The sequence below is a fragment of the Lactuca virosa genome, chromosome 9 (assembly GCF_052849685.1).
Source record: "Lactuca virosa cultivar CGN04683 chromosome 9, Lactuca_virosa_CGN04683_v6, whole genome shotgun sequence".
In the NCBI taxonomy this organism is placed as follows: Eukaryota; Viridiplantae; Streptophyta; class Magnoliopsida; order Asterales; family Asteraceae; genus Lactuca; species Lactuca virosa.
In genome coordinates this window covers 289,526,710-289,544,647 of record NC_136434.1, presented here as the reverse complement: position 1 = coordinate 289,544,647, position 17,938 = coordinate 289,526,710, and the positions used below count along the sequence as shown (strand labels likewise).

The following is a 17,938-nucleotide window of genomic DNA, read 5'->3' as shown; positions in this document are numbered from 1 at the left end:
CACTAACCTTTAGATATTCCTCTAATATCTCAGGAGAATCAACTACTACACATTTGCGAACATCATCCCAACCAAATCCACTTGTATTTTGCATATCATATGCAGCAGAAAACTTATCCTTTAAACGTTTGATTTTGTTTTGCACGTGCTTTGCTGTTATATTAATACCAACGACTTTTTCCCGTAACTTTATAATGACTTGATCATAGGTTCCAGGCCTAAAGCTTCCATTATCACCTCTACCACCGATGACAACAATGTGTTGAAGGATGGTAATCAACGCATCCTCTTCTTCTTGAGTCCATTGACGCCTATCTGCCATGATTTGTTATCTGTTTTTGACATATCATACATAACAAAGATAAATAGATAAAAATGAAAAATATTAAAACAATCATCCACAAAGTTGGTTAAAAATAACAAAAATGGAAAATATTAAAACAAATCATCCATGAAGTTCGTTAAAATTAATAAAAAAAAAACATATACAAAATTAAAAGTTGTTCACATCCATAACAATTACGAATAGCAAACTTAAAAAAAGTTCTAAAATTAAAAAAAAAAACAATCTACTAAGATCTGGTTGACATCCAAGACTCAAACATTTCTTGGGCTAAATCATCCCTCCATTAAGTCCATTCATTACTTGATTCAACAACATCCATAATTTGAAATTGATTTGGTTGTTCTTCCCCGATAGGCATATCTTCAACAGTGCTTGACGTGTATTCCTCTGGATCCAAAGCCATGTGTGTCCTAATAAAATTATGCAACAAAGCACATGCTATGACTATTCACCCTTGAATTCTTATTGGATAAAATGAAGGACTTCTTAATATAGCCCAACGTCTCTTTAGTAGACCAAAACATCTCTCAATGACATTCCTCGCTTGTGAGTGTTTCATGTTATAGTATTCCTCCTTATTTGGAGGTGCACGTGTATTGCCTTCCTATTCCCGTAAATGATACCTAATACCTTTATATGGTGCAAAAAAACCTTCATCATTGATATATCATCCATCAGCCAAATAATAATTACCTATAGTAAATAAAGTAAAAGGTATGAATATGTAACTATGTTTACCTATAATAACTATTTAGTAATTATTATACTCCATCTGTCCCATACTAATAGTCTATGTTTCCTTTTGGTTTGTCCCAAAATAATAACCTACCTCTAAAACTGAATATCTTTTTTACCAAAATACCCCTCAATTTATTAGTTAAACTACCATGGAATTAAATGCAACTATAATGGAATTAAATGCAACAAAGGGGTAAAACTGTCTTTTCATTTAATAAAGTTAGTGGTAATTAATGTTTTCTTAACTTGTGTGTTTTTTTGTAATTTTGGGACGGAGGGAGTATTAGCTTACCAACTGGAATTTTTAATCCATTATGTCTAGTAATTGCATCCCGTAAAACCCTTGAATCAGTTGCTGAACCTTCCCAACCAGCTAAGACATATACAAAATTCATGTTACAATTGCAGACACCTAATACATTCATTGCTATACTACCCTTTCTTGTTCGGTACCTTGGTTTATCTGAGTCAAGGACATTAACTTCTATATAAGTTCCATCAATTGCTCCTAGACAACCCTATAAATAATTTTTTAACGCATTGTTAGATAAAAACCTATATTGTGTAATATATCATAATAATATTATAATGGCTACCTGGAACCATTTCCACCGGTTATCTGTACAATCATTTGCAACAGGCGTTGGTCTGACAAACAATATCTCTTGCAAACGCATTAAAGCATCTAAAACATGATGAAAATACCGACTTACTGTTTCCCTGACCGATAAAATCTAACTTGAATACATTTTTTTGTGGTGTGCTAATATATTTAGGAATGTAGCAACTTTTTCCTCAATGGTCACCAAACCATCATATAATAATCCACCACGAGTTTGTAGTAAATCACACAAAAGTGCAAATGTATTCCTATCCATACGTAACTTGTATATACAATCATCACCACTTTCACGTGTGATATGATGTATTCCTGTAGACCTTTTTGAAAGTGTGTCTAATGTATTATTATCTAGATCTATCATTTGAGATTCTTTTTCCTCACATTCAATTAACCAAACTCTAATTGTAGTTAGGCACATCAACAACTGAATATAACTCTCCAATAGTTTCACAAACATGAGCAAATGATTACAATCCATATCTACAAAGTTTATAAAAAACAAGTAAACAACAACATTTTACTGATTTTAAAGAAACATGTTTGAGAGACGAAGATGGGAAAAAATAGTAACTTGTATATACAATCATCATCACTTTCACGTGTGATATGATGTATTCCTGAAGACCTTTTTGAAAGTGTGTCTAATGTATTATTATTTAGATTTATCCTTTGAGATTCTTTTCCTCGCATTCAATTAACCAAACTCTAATTGTAGCTAGGCACATCAACAACTGAATATAACTCTCCAATAGTTTCACAAACAGGAGAAAATGATTACAATCCATATCTACAAAGTTTATAAAAAACAAGTAAAACAACAACATTTTACTGATTTTAAAGAAACATGTTTGAGAGACGAAGATGGGAAAAAATAGCAACGACAAATAAAAATTAATATTTATTATAGAAATGAAATGCCATGAGGAGTCTATAGAAATAAACAAGCTAATAAAAAACAAAAGGAAACTACAGGGGCATTTTTGTCCTAAATTGAGTATATATAACATGAATCGGGCAGGAACAACATAAACTCTACATGTAGTAATAACAATGAATTATAGGGACATATTCGTTATAAATTGAGTATCTACAACATAAAATGGACACGGACAACACAAACTAGACAGGTTATGACAAAAAAAGCTTAATTAAGCCTCCCAATAACTAGTTTGTATCTTTATCATAAAATAGGCAGAAACAAAAACTTAGGGGCAATTTAGTCTTAATAAATGTGAAGTCTAATGGCATCTTTTATTCATTCCATGTGTTACTAACAGATGCAGGTAAGAAACTTGAGAAAGCACATGCATATCAGGAGGTAAGTTTCTTTTGTCGATTGCCATTGAAATAAAATGGGATTATGTGATTACATTTTCAGCCATTGTATTAGTCAATGTTTTTTTTCCATAACATTAGTCAATACAACGATTTAGTCAAAATTCCAAGCATATTGTCCCTCGACTGTACATACATGGCTTAATAAGATTGTAGTATTCTATTTTGCAAAAGCTCTCTTGTAAAAAAAAAGTATTTGAATCCACCAGGTATTCAAACCTCACAAGAGTGACAGATTAAACCACCAAATAAAACAAAAAGATTTTCAATATAGGTAATTATAAAGTAATTAATCAAGAATCAAGTAACAAATGAAATTAAAACACATAATTATCAAGTAATAGATGCAAGTAACGATAGTAATATAAAGAATCAAAACTCATTCAACAGATACATGTAACGATAGCAAGAGAAAGAATAAAAAATCATCCACAAAGAGATTTCAATTATATAGATAACTTGAAGCCGGTCGAAATTAATACACAACTAAATACTAACAGATGCAAGTATGGATAGGAGAGAAACAAATCAAGAAATCGTTCAAGTAATTGAAGAGATGTACATACTGAAAATTAAAAAGAAATCGTACCTTGCGATGTTGAGTATAGACGATAATGATTGTTGGAGAGTTCGAATGCCACAAAATCGAGAACCAATAATCAATAATCAATTCTTGTGTGTGATTGATCGTAACAGAGGAGAGGAGACGATGATATTTATTTGAAGAAGAGTGGTAGAAAACGAGAAAAATAGAGACGAGGGTTGAGACCCGTTCCAAGTAGGGATATTTCCGTTAGATTAGAAATATGATAGTACGTGTTCTGATTAGTTCCACCTTTTTGGGTGGGACTATTTTTTTAGTGAATTGTCCCATTGGACTTGGTCAAACCTCCAATTAGTTCTTGTTCCAGGTATGCCAAACACCCTCTAAAAAATTTAGTGATGTTCTGTTCCATCTAGTTCTACTCACCAAACGGGGTCTTAGAGTACAATATGAGATGTGAACTTTGGGTTTATATGAGAAAAGAATGTTGAGACATTAGAGTTGAGAATAGAGAGATATGAAGAGTAAGTATAATACGTGAAGGCATACTAAAAGTAGAGAAGATATAGAGTAGAGAACAGAGTAAGAGTTAGAGCAAATAAGAGACATAGTTAGAGACAAAGTTAGAATATGGATAAAGCATGAGAAGAGGCTAAGAAAAGAGTATGAGAAACATAGTAGATGACAGAGAAAGAGATAGATGAGATGAGAAAGAGTAGAGAAGAAAGACGAAAGAATAAAGAATAACAATGTATGCTATTAGAGAAAAAGAATAGATGATAGAGTATGAGAAAGAGAAAGAAAGATGAAATATAAGAAAAGTAGAAGAATAATCCACTAGACACCACTAGACACCTTGTGTCTGATATTGCACATATTTTATGTTTTGCAGGTTCAGGTTATAGCAATCGTGGTACCAGAAGTAAAGACATGAGCATAAGGACTTATAATAGGTTTTATTTCATTGTTGTTCTAATTTGTATGAAGATTTTTATTATAAACCCGTGACTATGCATGAGATATAAAATGTTTTTACTTTATGAGTTAATAGAATTCCACAAATTTTAGTAATGACTCTGATAATCCCGTTAGATTAGATGATAGAAAGTCTGGGTCGTTACAATGTTTGTTAGGGTCATATATACTAGGAAATTATATGTACTATCATGTATAATACTTTAATCCTTATTTAAGCTTTAATTACATATACTACAAGTTATTATTTTAAACATAATATAGGTCTAAAACTCATGTGTTTTTATTTTTATATTTAATTACATATGTAACTATTGGTAAACTTACATAACTTTAAATAAAATATAATTGTTTTAGTCAGTAAAAAAGTTTTAAATACATTATCAATAAGAAATTTAATTTTAAAATCCAAAAAATAGCAACATACTTTGTAAATTTTAGTTAACATGGAGCATTTTTGTAAATCACAGTTAACATGAACCATTTTTGTAATTTTTGTAAAAGACATTGCTATTTTGTGTAATTCAAAATTTTCAAGGTATGCTGCTATATTTTGAAAGAAACTCAAAGTAGGTTGAAATTATTAGATTTTAACTTTCTAACATTTTAAAAATAATGTCAATTTATGAAAAATTCATTAAATATGAACTAATTTTGTAAATTTCATTTAACATGGGCCATTTTTGTAAATCTCAGTTACCGTTGACCATTTTTGTAATCTTTATAAAGTACATTGTTATTTATGTGTATCCAATAATGCTATTCTATGCTTTAACATACACACATTCACATATATGTATACACAATGCTGATATCTTGTGTAGTATATTGTTATACGAGTTTCGATCCATATAACAATGTACTTTCAAAACTGTTAAATAGATACATAATTTAACTATTGGCAAAATTAGATACTTTTAAATAAAAAAAATAAAGGTTTAAATCAGATAAATATTACTTAAATACATTATCATTAACAAATTTAATTTTAAAATCCAAATATAAGTAACATAATTTTGTGAATTCCAGTTAACAAGAACTATTTTTGTAATTTATGTAGAGTACATTTCTATTTATGTGGGAAATGATACAAATTATAACATTTTAAACTCACGAGTATAATACTTCACAAGAAGTATCCAATCCTTTTGGAAAATACTATTATATAAATCTTCAATATTACTCATTCTTACTGGTCATATATGTATGTGTGTGCTATCATGTCCATGTGTGTATTTGTGTAATTTATGTGTTAATGTGGTAATATTATATAGACCATTTAGTTATTCAATATTTATAAAACACTGTTTTACTTAAAAAAAAATAATCTTATTTCAACATTCTAATTTCTAAATGTCATTGTTTCAACATTATACTTTTAAAATCTCAATATTTCTTAAAAAAAATCTTATTTCAACATTCTAATTTCTAAATGTTATTGTTTCAGCATTATATTTTTAAAATCTCAATATTTCTTCGTGTTTGTGTAAGTTTTTGTGTGTAATCTAATAAAATACAATATCATTATTATACTTTGAATGTGCAATTTTATAAAACAAACAAATGGAAATTATAAAAATCATATTTCATACATTTTCACCATTATATTTTCATACTGTTTCATATATTTTATAATTCGGTATATTTTAGTATTATAATTCTATTTTTTATATTTTAGCAATATAGTTTCTAAATTGTCAAATCATGAGTTTCTAACCTAAATAACTATGTAAGGGAGATGAAAAAACCTTTGATAAATACTCTTTGATAAATATAATAGACTATTGTGCAAGGGAGAGGAAAAACCTTTGATAAATACTCTTAGGGGCTGTTTGTTTGGCAGGAATGGAATGAAATTCAAGGGAAAAGGATTCCAATTCCCTTGAATTCCTGTGTTTGGTTCAACTTTAAGGGAAGGAAAATGAATCCTAAATGAAATAATTTTCCTTCAAACGAAGGAAAGTTCATTCCTTCACCATCCTAATGGAATTAATTCCTTCATAACATGGAAAGTACCAGATTACAATTTTGCCCTCACTAAATATTACCATACGCTTCATCAGGTAAACCTAGACACCATCTCATTCTCGTTCAGCCGCAACCTCTCCATTGCGTCTTCTCCACTTCGTCACAAGGTCGTTCAACCAGCTTCATCGCAGGTAATCTCTTTCTCTCTCTCTCTCTCTCTCTCTCTCCCTCTCTCTCCCTCTCTCTTTAATCTCATTTTATACATTCGAACCAAATAACCCCCTATGAAGTCGACCCCGAATAGAGCTACTGTGACATCGCTGGAGGTTTTTTTCTTCATTCGCTATTGTGACCCCTATGATATCATGATATCAGAATCTGGAAAAAAAAGTCCCTTTAATCGCATTTTATACATTCAGGATGCTTTTTGTTGTAAAGAATCGAGTCTTTTTTTGGCTCTGAAAGGATTTGAACCATACTTCCATACTTCCCAATGAGATTGTGAGAAGTGATCGACTTCTCATTTTGTTCTTGCTCTTGATCGTGATTGATTGGTTAATATGCATAATTGTATTATTTGATATAACAAAAAGTAGTCTGATGTTTACCCTTACCATTAATGTTCAAAATTTTTGGGAAATTGAAGAAGGTGATAGAGAAGCTTGGGTAAAATACATTTTGGAAGGATAGTATTATCAATTGGGATGTGCATTGGATGTTGATCGGTATTTTGGATTTGAAAGTTTTTGGTGCCTTCGATTTGGATGTAACGAAATATTTTACGTTAACTTTTTTTTTTGTAACAATATTAGGATATCTAGTGAAGAAGGTGATAGCTTTTAAGTTATGGTTTTTTTGTAACGTTATTGGGATGTGTATTTAAAGGATTTTATAAGTTATGAAGTCATTTGCATGATTTTCGCATTATATTGACACGAACATTTAATCAATTAAATTAAATTTTACTATTTTTATAATTTATATAATGTATCTTTACATATAAATTAAAAAATAAAGTAAAATTAAGCAAAATAGACAAAAATGACAATTCTATCATTTTACATGGATTTCAATTTCAATTCCTGCGAACCAAACAAAATCTACAAAATCTGGAATTAATTCCAATTCCATTTTCTGCCAACCAAACAGGATATGGAATTGGATTCAAATTCCTGACAACTTCATTTTCCAATTTCAAATGCAATTCCTTCAGCAACATTCTGCGAACCAATAGGCATTGCTATCGTAACATAAAAATATAGAGCAAGCAAAAATGCAACAAATATTAACATATAAGGGACATTTTTGTAATTCACCCAATATTTTGCTCAGAATCATTGTCCTTTATAGTGTCCTCCTCAGTCTTCACGCTTTTTGGAAACCCTCGCTCTTCGTAGGCTCTCACTACTGAGAGAAACCCTCTTAAAATCTTAGTAATCCCAATTTGAGTAATTATACTGCATTTTGATTTTGGGGCCTTCTAAAACCCTAGTATTTCACGCAAGGTGAAAACACTGTCAAGCTCCAAGTTCTTCGTAAGTATCTCTCCGAATTTCATGTATAGCTGGGTATTCTTTTTGAAATTTGTTAGGTTTAGTCGGATCGGTGTAACAGAACATACCGAAATTTTGAAATGATATGAGAAGAAGTTGCTCAAATTTTTTAGATGACGAGTGATTTTCATGCTTTTTGTCTTTGACATTTTGAAGAGAGTCGAATCAGTGTTTGTTTGATCGGAAATGAAGTTTTACTGGTAAAAGGGTTTCCGCATGTTGGTTGTATTTCGCTTATTTATGTTTGCCGTTCCTAGGGTTTAAGCGAAAGACGGTCTAGAACGTACGTATGCCTCTAATTTGTCACTTACAAAGGTTTTTCTTAACGTTAAAGAAATCTGGTTTGTTTGTACAGTGAAATCTTACATCATTATTGTTTTTTCATATGAATATGAACAAAAACTCAAATGCTGTTTCTATGGTTATGGTAATCTAGTGATACGCTCTAGTTGCATTATATAATATACTCGTTTTGCTTGAGCTTGGGTTTGATAAACATGGGATTTAGCTATTTGCATGTTTGTGGGTTATTTGATTATTTATTGATCAGATCTATTCTATTCTTCAGAGTCTCAGATAACATGGAAGAAGAGGCAGGACCAAGCTTCAAAGATAAGCCTTCAAATGGAGCTGTACATGTCGACATAGACATGGAAGACGATGATGATGATGATGATGACATGATGGATGCACTATCAGTTAGAGATTTCGATGAACCATACCTAAAGAACTTCTGCAAAAGGGCATCAACCTCCTTTTTCAAACACTATGGGCTTATAAGCCACCAGATCAACTCATACAATGATTTCATCAACGTTGGAATTCAAAATGTTTTCGACTCCATAGGTGAGATCATTGTGGAGCCTGGTTATGATCCCTCAAAGAAGGGTGATAATCCATGGAGGTATGCTTCAATAAAGTTTGGACAAGTCAACCTTGAGAGACCAAGGTTCTACACTGGAGAAAAAGCCGAATCTGGTAAAGAATTCCTAGAATTCTTACCTAGACATGCTCGTCTTCAAAACATGACATACTCATCCAGAATGAAGGTGCAGCTCACACTACAGGTAATAAATAAATGACTAATTTCTTGTTTTTTTAGTCTAAATTTGTAACCAAAATCAAGATTTCTGAATCTGTGCTTATTGTGTAACACTTTTTAGGTGTATACACAAGAACTTGTACGCAGTGACAAGTTCAAAACAGGTAAAGAAAAGTACTTAGACAAGCAGATCCAAGAAACCAGGGATCTTGATGTGTTTGTTGGGAGGATTCCTGTGATGATTAATTCTGACACATGCTGGATGAGTGAAGATAAAAAAGATGACTGTGATTATGATCAAGGAGGCTATTTCATAATCAAGGGAGCTGAAAAGGTGACACCATATATACTTATACTTTCATAAACATTGTGCAATTTTCCCTTTCACTATGTCATTTTCTACAATAAGATTAAGATTGGAGAAACTATAAAGTTTCAAACTTTTTATTGCAGATCTTTATTGCACAAGAGCAGCTTGGATTAAACAGAGTTTGGTTAGCAAATTCTCCAAATTATCGTGTGATGTATCGCTCTGTGCACAAAAGAAAAAGGGTTTATGTGAAACTTGCAGACACTCCCAAGATTGAAGATATAGGAGGAGGGGCACAAGTGATAACTGTTTATCTGTTAAGTTTAATGGATATACCAATATGGATTCTCTTTTTTGCCCTTGGTGTATCTTCTGATAAAGAAGTGGTAGACTTGATTGATGCAGACATTACCGATGGCAATATCGTCAATATTTTAATTGCTTCCATTCATGCTGCTGATCAGAGGTGTGAATTAGAGAAATGTGATGAATTTCGTCAAGGAAGAAACTCACTAAATCTCATTGACAAACTTCTCAAAGAAAGCAAATTTCCACCTAAAGAGAGTGTGAAAGAGTGCATTGAGAATTACTTATTTCCTAATATCATTGGGTTCAAAAGAAAAGCAAGATTTTTAGGGTACATGGTGAAGTGTCTTTTAGAAGGGTATACTGGGAAACGAAAAGTTGACAACAAAGACGATTTCAGGAACAAAAGATTGGAACTTGCTGGTGAGTTACTTGAAAGAGAGTTGAGAATTCATCTTCGACATGTTGAGAAGAGATTAGTGAAGTCATTGCAAAGGGATCTTTATCCAGATAGAAGTGTAGGTGAAATCTGGCAATATCTTGATGCTTCAATTATTACAAATGGGCTTACACGGGCTTTTTCAACGGGTTCTTGGTCCCACCCGTATAAAAACATGGAAAGAACTTCTGGAGTTGTTGCAATGCTTAGAAGGGCAAATCCTTTACAAATGATTTCAGATATGAGAAGGACACGTCAGCAAGTTTTGTATGCTGGGAAAGCTGGAGATGCAAGATACCCGTAAGTAATTATAAATTATAATACTTTCTTTTTATAGTTATTGATTGATTGATTGATTGGTTGATAATCTTTTGTTTGATTGATGTAGACACCCTTCTCATTGGGGAAAGATTTGTTTTCTTTCTACCCCTGATGGGGAAAACTGTGGGTTGATAAAGAATCTAGCTGGCACTGCTCTGGTGTCGACAGCTGTCAGGGGTGGACTTTTTGATGTATTGGTGGCATGTGGAATGGAAAAATTAGTAGATGATACTTCAACTTCTTTATCTGGAATGGATAAAGTTTTTGTTGATGGAGATTGGGTTGGATTTTGCAAAAATTCTGCTTCTTTTGTTGCTGAGTTTAGGCGTAGGCGTCGCAAAACAGAAGTACCTCCTCAGGTCAGTATCTTAGGTTATACAAAAGACTTAATTACCCTTCTAAAAACATTTTATATTGTTTTTTTCATTTAGGTTGAGATAAAAAGAGACACAAGGCACAAAGAAGTGAGAATATTTCGTGATGCAGGGCGTATTTTACGCCCACTCATAGTCATCCAAAACTTACCCAAAATCAGAACCCTAAAAGGTGGAAGCTATTCATTTCAAGATCTTTTAAACAATGGAGTCATTGAACTAATTGGACCCGAAGAGGAAGAAGATTGCTGCACAGCATGGGACATCAAATACCTCTTCCTCGAAAATGACGAACACGCCCCTAAGAAATACACACATTGTGAACTCGACATGTCATTCATGATGGGCATAAGCTGTGGCATCATCCCTTTTGCTAACCATGATCACGCAAAAAGAGTCCTATTCCAATCCCAAAAACACAGTCAACAAGCTGTTGGATACTCATCCACAAATCCAGACATCAGAGTCGACACTCTTTCACACCAACTCTTCTACCCTCAAAGACCTCTTTTCAAAACCGTTCTTTCCGATTGTCTTGAAAAAGGTCAACAATCTGGTCAAAATCAAAAGGGTTTGATTGCTAGACCCGAGTTTTTCAACGGGCAGTGTGCTATTGTAGCGGTCAATGTCCACCTTGGGTATAATCAAGAGGATTCATTGGTGATGAACAGGAGCTCGCTTGACCGGGGCATGTTTCGGTCAGAGCATATTAGAAGCTATAAAGCTGAGGTTGATAATACGGAAGTTTCAAAGAAGAAGGTTAAGTCTGATGAGGCTGTGAATTTTGGGAAGATTCAAAGTAAGATTGGAAGGGTGGATAGTTTGGATGAGGATGGGTTTCCTTTTATCGGTGCAAATTTGCAAAGTGGTGATATTGTGATTGGGAAGTTTACAGAAGCAGGGACTGATCATAGTGTGAAACTGAAACATACGGAAAGAGGAATGGTTCAGAAGGTTGTGTTGTCTGCTAATGATGAAGGGAAGAATTTTGCAGTGGTATCTTTGAGACAGGTGCGGGCCCCATGTCTTGGTGACAAGTTCTCAAGTATGCATGGGCAGAAGGGCGTTTTAGGGTATTTGGAGTCTCAGGAAAACTTTCCTTTCAGTGTACAAGGGATAGTCCCAGATATTGTGATCAATCCACATGCATTCCCATCAAGACAGACTCCAGGGCAGATGCTGGAATCTGCTTTGGGGAAAGGTATCGCGTTGGGAGGTTCACAGAGATACGCTACACCTTTTTCTTCTCTCTCCATTGATGCCATTACAGATCAGCTTCACAGGTAATAATTGGTAAAGTAAACTACTCCTTTTTCTTTATGATTATATCAAAGTATTTTCATTTACTTGTTTATTACAGGGCTGGATTTGCACGATGGGGAAATGAGAGACTCTATGATGGGAGGACGGGTGAAATGGTAAAATCGCTAGTGTTCATGGGCCCCACGTTCTACCAGAGGCTGGTTCACATGTCGGAGGACAAAGTGAAGTTTAGAAACACGGGCCCGGTCCACCCGCTGACGAGGCAACCGGTGGCTGACAGGAAACGGTTTGGTGGAATAAAATTTGGGGAAATGGAAAGAGACTGCTTGATAGCCCATGGAGCTTCTGCTAACTTACATGAACGCCTTTTCACACTCAGTGACTGTTCTGAAATGCATGTCTGTACAAAATGCAAAAGAATGGCGGGTGTGATTCAGAGGTCTGTTGCAGGTGGACACAAGATCCGGGGCCCGTATTGTCGGGTGTGTGACTCGGTTGAAGATGTGATTAAGGTGAGTGTGCCTTATGGTGCTAAGTTATTGACACAGGAGCTCTTTAGTATGGGGATTTCGCTTAAGTTTGATACTGAGTTATGCTGAATTTGGTAGATGATGTGAATTGTTGAAGTAGGAATGACATGTTTAGGTTGAATGGTGTAATGACGTGTACTCGTACTCTGTGCTTTGGTGGTTGTACATTGCTCTTTGTTTGCTGAGCATGGTCTAATTGGTATGGCATTATGGAACTTTGATTATCTTTTGGTGGGTGGATGTGTATATTGTTTGTCTTTGATCTTTGATATTATTATTATGGAATACGAATGGTAACATTCTTGAAGTTAAAGATGATGATCTAATTAGTTGACTTTTGTTGACTTCTTAGTTAATTCATAAAAAATGATTATGGAACATGAAATATAACATCTTATATATTTAGAATTTGGATTAAAAATGAGTTTGGAAAGTATGTTGCTATTTTGAGTATCTTGTTAAAACATGAGTTAGAGATATAGATGCACATATTTTTTGTACATTCTTGTCTATAGAGAATACATAAGTTTTATATGTATTTGAAAGAGTTTCCGGTGAAACTGTTACAACTGGAAAAAATGCTAAAAGCTAGGTTTAGCACTACATTTTGAGATGTTTGTTATGGAATTTGATATGTAATTGCCATAATTGTATAAAAAGTGAAATTGGTTGGTAGACAGATAAATTGGTGTGTTTTTATGAGTTCATAAAAAATGAAAGTTGGTTATCTAAATTGGGAAAACTACTATGCAACACCCCACTTCTAGTCAAAGATTATCATTTTTATTTCAAAATATTAAAAACATCAAGGTAATAAGTTCATATCATTTAATATACACAACAATACATTGCATAATAAATGACATGCACTAAATTATACATCTATGTAGTAAACAACTTAATTCTATACTTGTTCTTTAAGTCATATGCCTCTCCTATGCACTTGTAGTTTAACCTGTTACCTAAAGACGAAGTTTATAAACAAATGTAAACTATAAAACTTAATGAGTAATACATATATCATATATAAGGTTTGAAAGAAGCCCAACCTCAAACACTTACTACTTCGTTTCACAGGAATCCCTACCTAATTAGGTTGGATTCATGTTGGGTACAATTTTGTTGTGATAATATGAAGCGTCATAGTTTATATCTGAAGTGAAGCTCTGAAGTTTGTAACAAAGTGAAGTTTTGGAGTTAGTATCCGAAGCTGTTCATAGAGCATATTATGCTCCTTCAAAATTAGTTATAACTTGTAACATAAGCTAATTGCTCCTAACTGATATTGTATGTTAGTGTGAGCAGTCTGTTGTGCGCATCATGTGTGTATAACATATTATGCTCCTTCAAATTTAGTTATAACTTATAACATAAGCTTATGTTAGTGCTCCTAACTGATAGTGTATGTTAGTTTGAGCCTTCTGGTGTGCGAGTCACGTGTGTATAGCGCATGTGTCTTTTTATGATTGGTCAAATACCACACCTCCTTGTATCTTTATATATAAGTGTGTGTCATTGTAATAGGGTAACGATTTCATTGCATCTTTACTCGTATTCTTTATGAATACTAAAGCTTTTCTTGTACTCTATTCGATTGATCAATCAAAGATCTTCAAAGTATCATTTACATCATTGTTCAACATTTAATTCCCCATTTATCAATTCATCGTTATGTTATTGACTCATTCATTCATATAGGAACAACAAAGCCCTTTTAAAGGAGTGCTAACTTGTTCTCAACAACTCATGTCGAATATCAATGGTTATATGACAAGGATAACTAATACTATGAACGAAGACCTCATTCATGTTTAGGGAAAATAAAAACCATGAATACGTTGTTCACCTTATGGTTTTCTGATGATGCAATATTAAATCGTCTGTCAATTTTTTTTAATGGTTTGATTTATATCGTACATTCTCTACTTCGATACTACCTAATCTAAGATTAGGGTCTTGAATTGCCTTGTGAATACAACACAACATTATATGATAGGATGCCTAATTTGTAATATGTGTAATAATGATAGGACAACTAGTCTACCAGTGTTTGCATTCGACGTATAATCTATAACCACCACATGGTTTTAGATATCTTTATGAAAGCATGCCCTGAAATGACAAATAATTCAACTGGGAGTTATTTCAATGTACTCCTAATTTGATTAATAATGAATTTTGTGGTAAAGAAGAAGTAAGATTTGATTGTGACATACAGAATGAGTTGTTACATCTTCAAAAGTTGTAATAATTGTTTTCCAATACATTCAAAAACATTAAACACTTTACATAATAAATCTTAAAAAAATCTGATTTACTAGGATCGATTGAACAAACTATTTAAGATTTTCTTTCATGAAAATGAAGATGACATTCACAACTTTGTTCGCTATATTTTGATTTGGAAAAGGAGATTAATTCGTAAATGGATTCTTATTAATTATAAGTTATAACTAAAGACTATTACAACTCGCTAGTCATTCATTTCACAGCTTTAACACGGCGGCAGTTTTAAGAGTCTCCGCCGCTTGTGGCCCGGGTCTTCAGCCACTCCACCACATCTGCAAACACTAGCTCCACGTCATCATCTTCTTCTCCAATCAACTGATGCCACATCCCGGGGTATATCTTTAACGTCTTATCCTTACTGGCGGCGCGTCGGTACAGGTCTTCCACACACGCCGGATCGCAAATAATGTCTTCTCCGCCGTGAATTATCAGAAACGGCAAGTCTACTTCCTCGAACTTACTCTGCACATCTCTGCAAATCCGTAGGAGTTCTTTCGCAGTGGAGGCGCGTGGTCTCGCCACGGATCTCCTCGGACTAGCCATCGCTAATTTCCGCTTCCATTCTACCTTGAACGACACCTCTGGAATAGACCCGCGAGTGGGGACCACGCACCATGTAGGGATCACCGCCGCGGCGATGGAGAGGAAGTGCTCCAACGGCCACGGCGGCTTGTACTTTTCGCTTATCCCACACATGGCACCGTTAAGGACTAATCCGTCGAAGGGTTTCCCGTCGCGGCGGAGGGTGATGAGAAGAGCGATAGCGCCACCGAGGGATTCGGAGTAGAGAAAAGAAGGAAGCGACGGCGCGTGTTTTTCACGGAAGGAATTGAAGAACGAGATACAGTCGTCGACGACGGGATTGATGTCAGGGATATGTAGTTTGAGACCATCGGAGAATCCGTGACCCTGGTGGTCGATAGCACAGACGATGAATCCAGCCTTGGCGAGGTGGACGGAGGTTAGTTGTACGAACCAGCTTGACTCGCCGGTATAACCGTGGACAACGCAGATAACGCCGATGATTTTGGTCGGCGGGAGTGGCGTCCAAGACTGCGTGAAGAGTTTAAGGCCTCTTGGGTTTATAAGGTGGTCGGTGGAGTGAACAAGTGAGTGATGGGCGTAGAATTCCTCCGGTGTACGTTTTCCGAAGGGGCTGGTTTCGTTGGCTTCTGCAATCGGATGTACCATTTTCGCCTGTGGTTGTGGTTGATGACGACGGATGGAGTGGTGCTGATTTAAGATTTATAGAAAGTGGGTAGGATTAGGAAGATGGCGAGAAGAGCGTTGTGGGTAGTAAATGTTGGGTCATTGTGGGTCCTTGTGACTTGAATTGTTGAAAACGTATTTATAACTAAAGTTTTGTTGAGAGTGAGGGCAAAACAAATGAACATAAACAAAACTTTGTTTAGTTGTTTATATTCATTAGTTGTTTATATTCATTCGTGTGTAAGGGTCGTTTGATAGTTGTTGACCGGGTTAGAGTCGACTGAGTTAGAAGCTGACTTGGTTAAAAGTTCTAACTGAGTTAACTTCTGACTGAAACTTGCTGTTTGATTTTGCATTTGACTGACTATACAAAATGACTATATTACCCTCAAATAATATCTTTTAAAAACACTACAAGAAAGTACATCAATTTTGTTCATTGATCTAACAATATATCCAAACATTTTATCCAAAACAACACTTAACTGACTTCAAATATTTAATCAAAAAACACTTGATATTATTCTTAAATGCATACTCACATGAATAACAATAAAAAAAAATATAGAATCTCATCCTAAACCACCGACAAACTAAAGCTTTGAGCCATTCTAGGATCATCATTTCACATTCAAGAACAACTATAATGTTTTGCAATATAATCCTGTTCATTCTAGAATCTCATCCTAAACCACCCACATGAAATCTTATGAACAAAAACAAAAAATAAAAAACATGGCTATGAAGCAAGAAAGACTTCAACTTTTGCAATCTGATCCTCTTCTTTGAACTCGGACTCTCGCTTCATCACAAAGATCATGCTTCCATCTTCCTTCCTTTCACTTCCTTCCCACAAACAGTTTAAAAGGAAGATCAATAGCATCAGGGGCAATATCGTCCAACTTTCTCCAATCATTACTCCTGGTATTATAATTGTTAACAACACATCTGAAACAACCATTAGCCAATTTGTAAACACTATATCTAACAATTTCACAAGAAACCAACTCAAAAACTCAAATGATGAACAAATGATGTTCTAGCTTTTGAAAACAAGATTCTATTAAAATCGAACAAACACAATCAATTTTGTGATAGAACATTCAGATAGCAGGAGTAAACAAAGAAATTGTGATCGATCAGAGTATTGGCAAATGTGAACAACGGAAAATCAATCCAACAAACTCATAAAATCAGGAAGAAAAAAAACGAGCAATACACACCTGAGTCGGAGGAAGACGTCGGAATTGTTCAATGGCGCAAGCAAGAAGGGGGAAAAAGAAGGGTTTTTCCTACAGATTGAAGGAGATCAATCTCAGGTTAGGCGTGGCGTAGGGCGGAGGCAGCCGAAGGCGTAGGTGGAGGTGGGACTAGTCGGCGCACATGTCGTTGGTAAATCTATAGAGAAGAAACATCGTTGGAGCTGGAGATGTGATCATTGAAGGAGAAGAAAACGCGTCCATGTAATCGTGTAAACAAGGGGCAATCAAGGAAAAAGATTAAAAGACCTAGTCAGCTAAATTTTTTTCAGGACCGGGTAAGTGATAAATAAGAAATTGGCTGACGGAGTAAGTGAGTTTTTTCGTTATACAAATGCACTGACCGGACCGAATCAGCAAAAAAGCTCTGACCGGACCCGGTCAACAATAAATCAAACAGCCCCTAAGTTAAACCGAACAAGCAAATCAACAATGATAGATAAGTGAGATTTTTTTTTGGGTTAATGTTTGTTAGTTTAACAACTTACTATGTTTGTGTTTATTTGTTTATATTC

At 34.4% G+C, this 17,938-nt stretch overlaps 2 protein-coding genes and 1 long non-coding RNA gene across 3 annotated transcripts; 1 reads left to right on the top strand and 2 right to left on the bottom strand.

Moving 5' to 3' along the window:
• Positions 1-7,891: 7,891 nt before the first annotated feature.
• On the top strand, positions 7,892-12,890 carry LOC145141249 (DNA-directed RNA polymerases IV and V subunit 2-like). Its single transcript, XM_079074556.1, has 7 exons — positions 7,892-8,063; positions 8,650-9,148; positions 9,245-9,457; positions 9,577-10,478; positions 10,567-10,858; positions 10,931-12,156; positions 12,234-12,890. The coding sequence occupies exons 2-7, from the start codon at positions 8,663-8,665 to the stop codon at positions 12,733-12,735; spliced, it is 3,621 nt and encodes a 1,206-aa protein (XP_078930682.1). The 5' UTR covers positions 7,892-8,063; positions 8,650-8,662; the 3' UTR covers positions 12,736-12,890.
• Positions 12,891-15,080: 2,190 nt separating this feature from the next.
• LOC145136996 (caffeoylshikimate esterase-like) lies at positions 15,081-16,270 on the bottom strand. The gene has a single exon (XM_079071133.1). The coding sequence runs from the start codon at positions 16,144-16,146 to the stop codon at positions 15,178-15,180; it is 969 nt and encodes a 322-aa protein (XP_078927259.1). The 5' UTR covers positions 16,147-16,270; the 3' UTR covers positions 15,081-15,177.
• Positions 16,271-16,662: 392 nt separating this feature from the next.
• Positions 16,663-17,685, bottom strand: LOC145136997 (uncharacterized). Its single transcript, XR_013720826.1, has 2 exons — positions 17,388-17,685; positions 16,663-17,112 (listed from the first exon to the last, which is right to left on the bottom strand). It is a non-coding gene; the product is annotated as an uncharacterized LOC145136997 (long non-coding RNA).
• Positions 17,686-17,938: the final 253 nt, after the last annotated feature.

Bases quoted from the DNA above. Each gene is read 5' to 3' on its own strand.
- LOC145141249 (XM_079074556.1), top strand. From the start codon at position 8,663: ATGGAAGAAGAGGCAGGACCAAGCTTCAAAGATAAGCCTTCAAATGGA. The intron at 9,149-9,244 runs GTAATAAATAAA...AACACTTTTTAG, and splicing joins AGGTGCAGCTCACACTACAG to GTGTATACACAAGAACTTGT. The intron at 10,859-10,930 runs GTCAGTATCTTA...TTTTTCATTTAG, and splicing joins AAACAGAAGTACCTCCTCAG to GTTGAGATAAAAAGAGACAC.
- LOC145136996 (XM_079071133.1), bottom strand. From the start codon at position 16,146: ATGGTACATCCGATTGCAGAAGCCAACGAAACCAGCCCCTTCGGAAAA.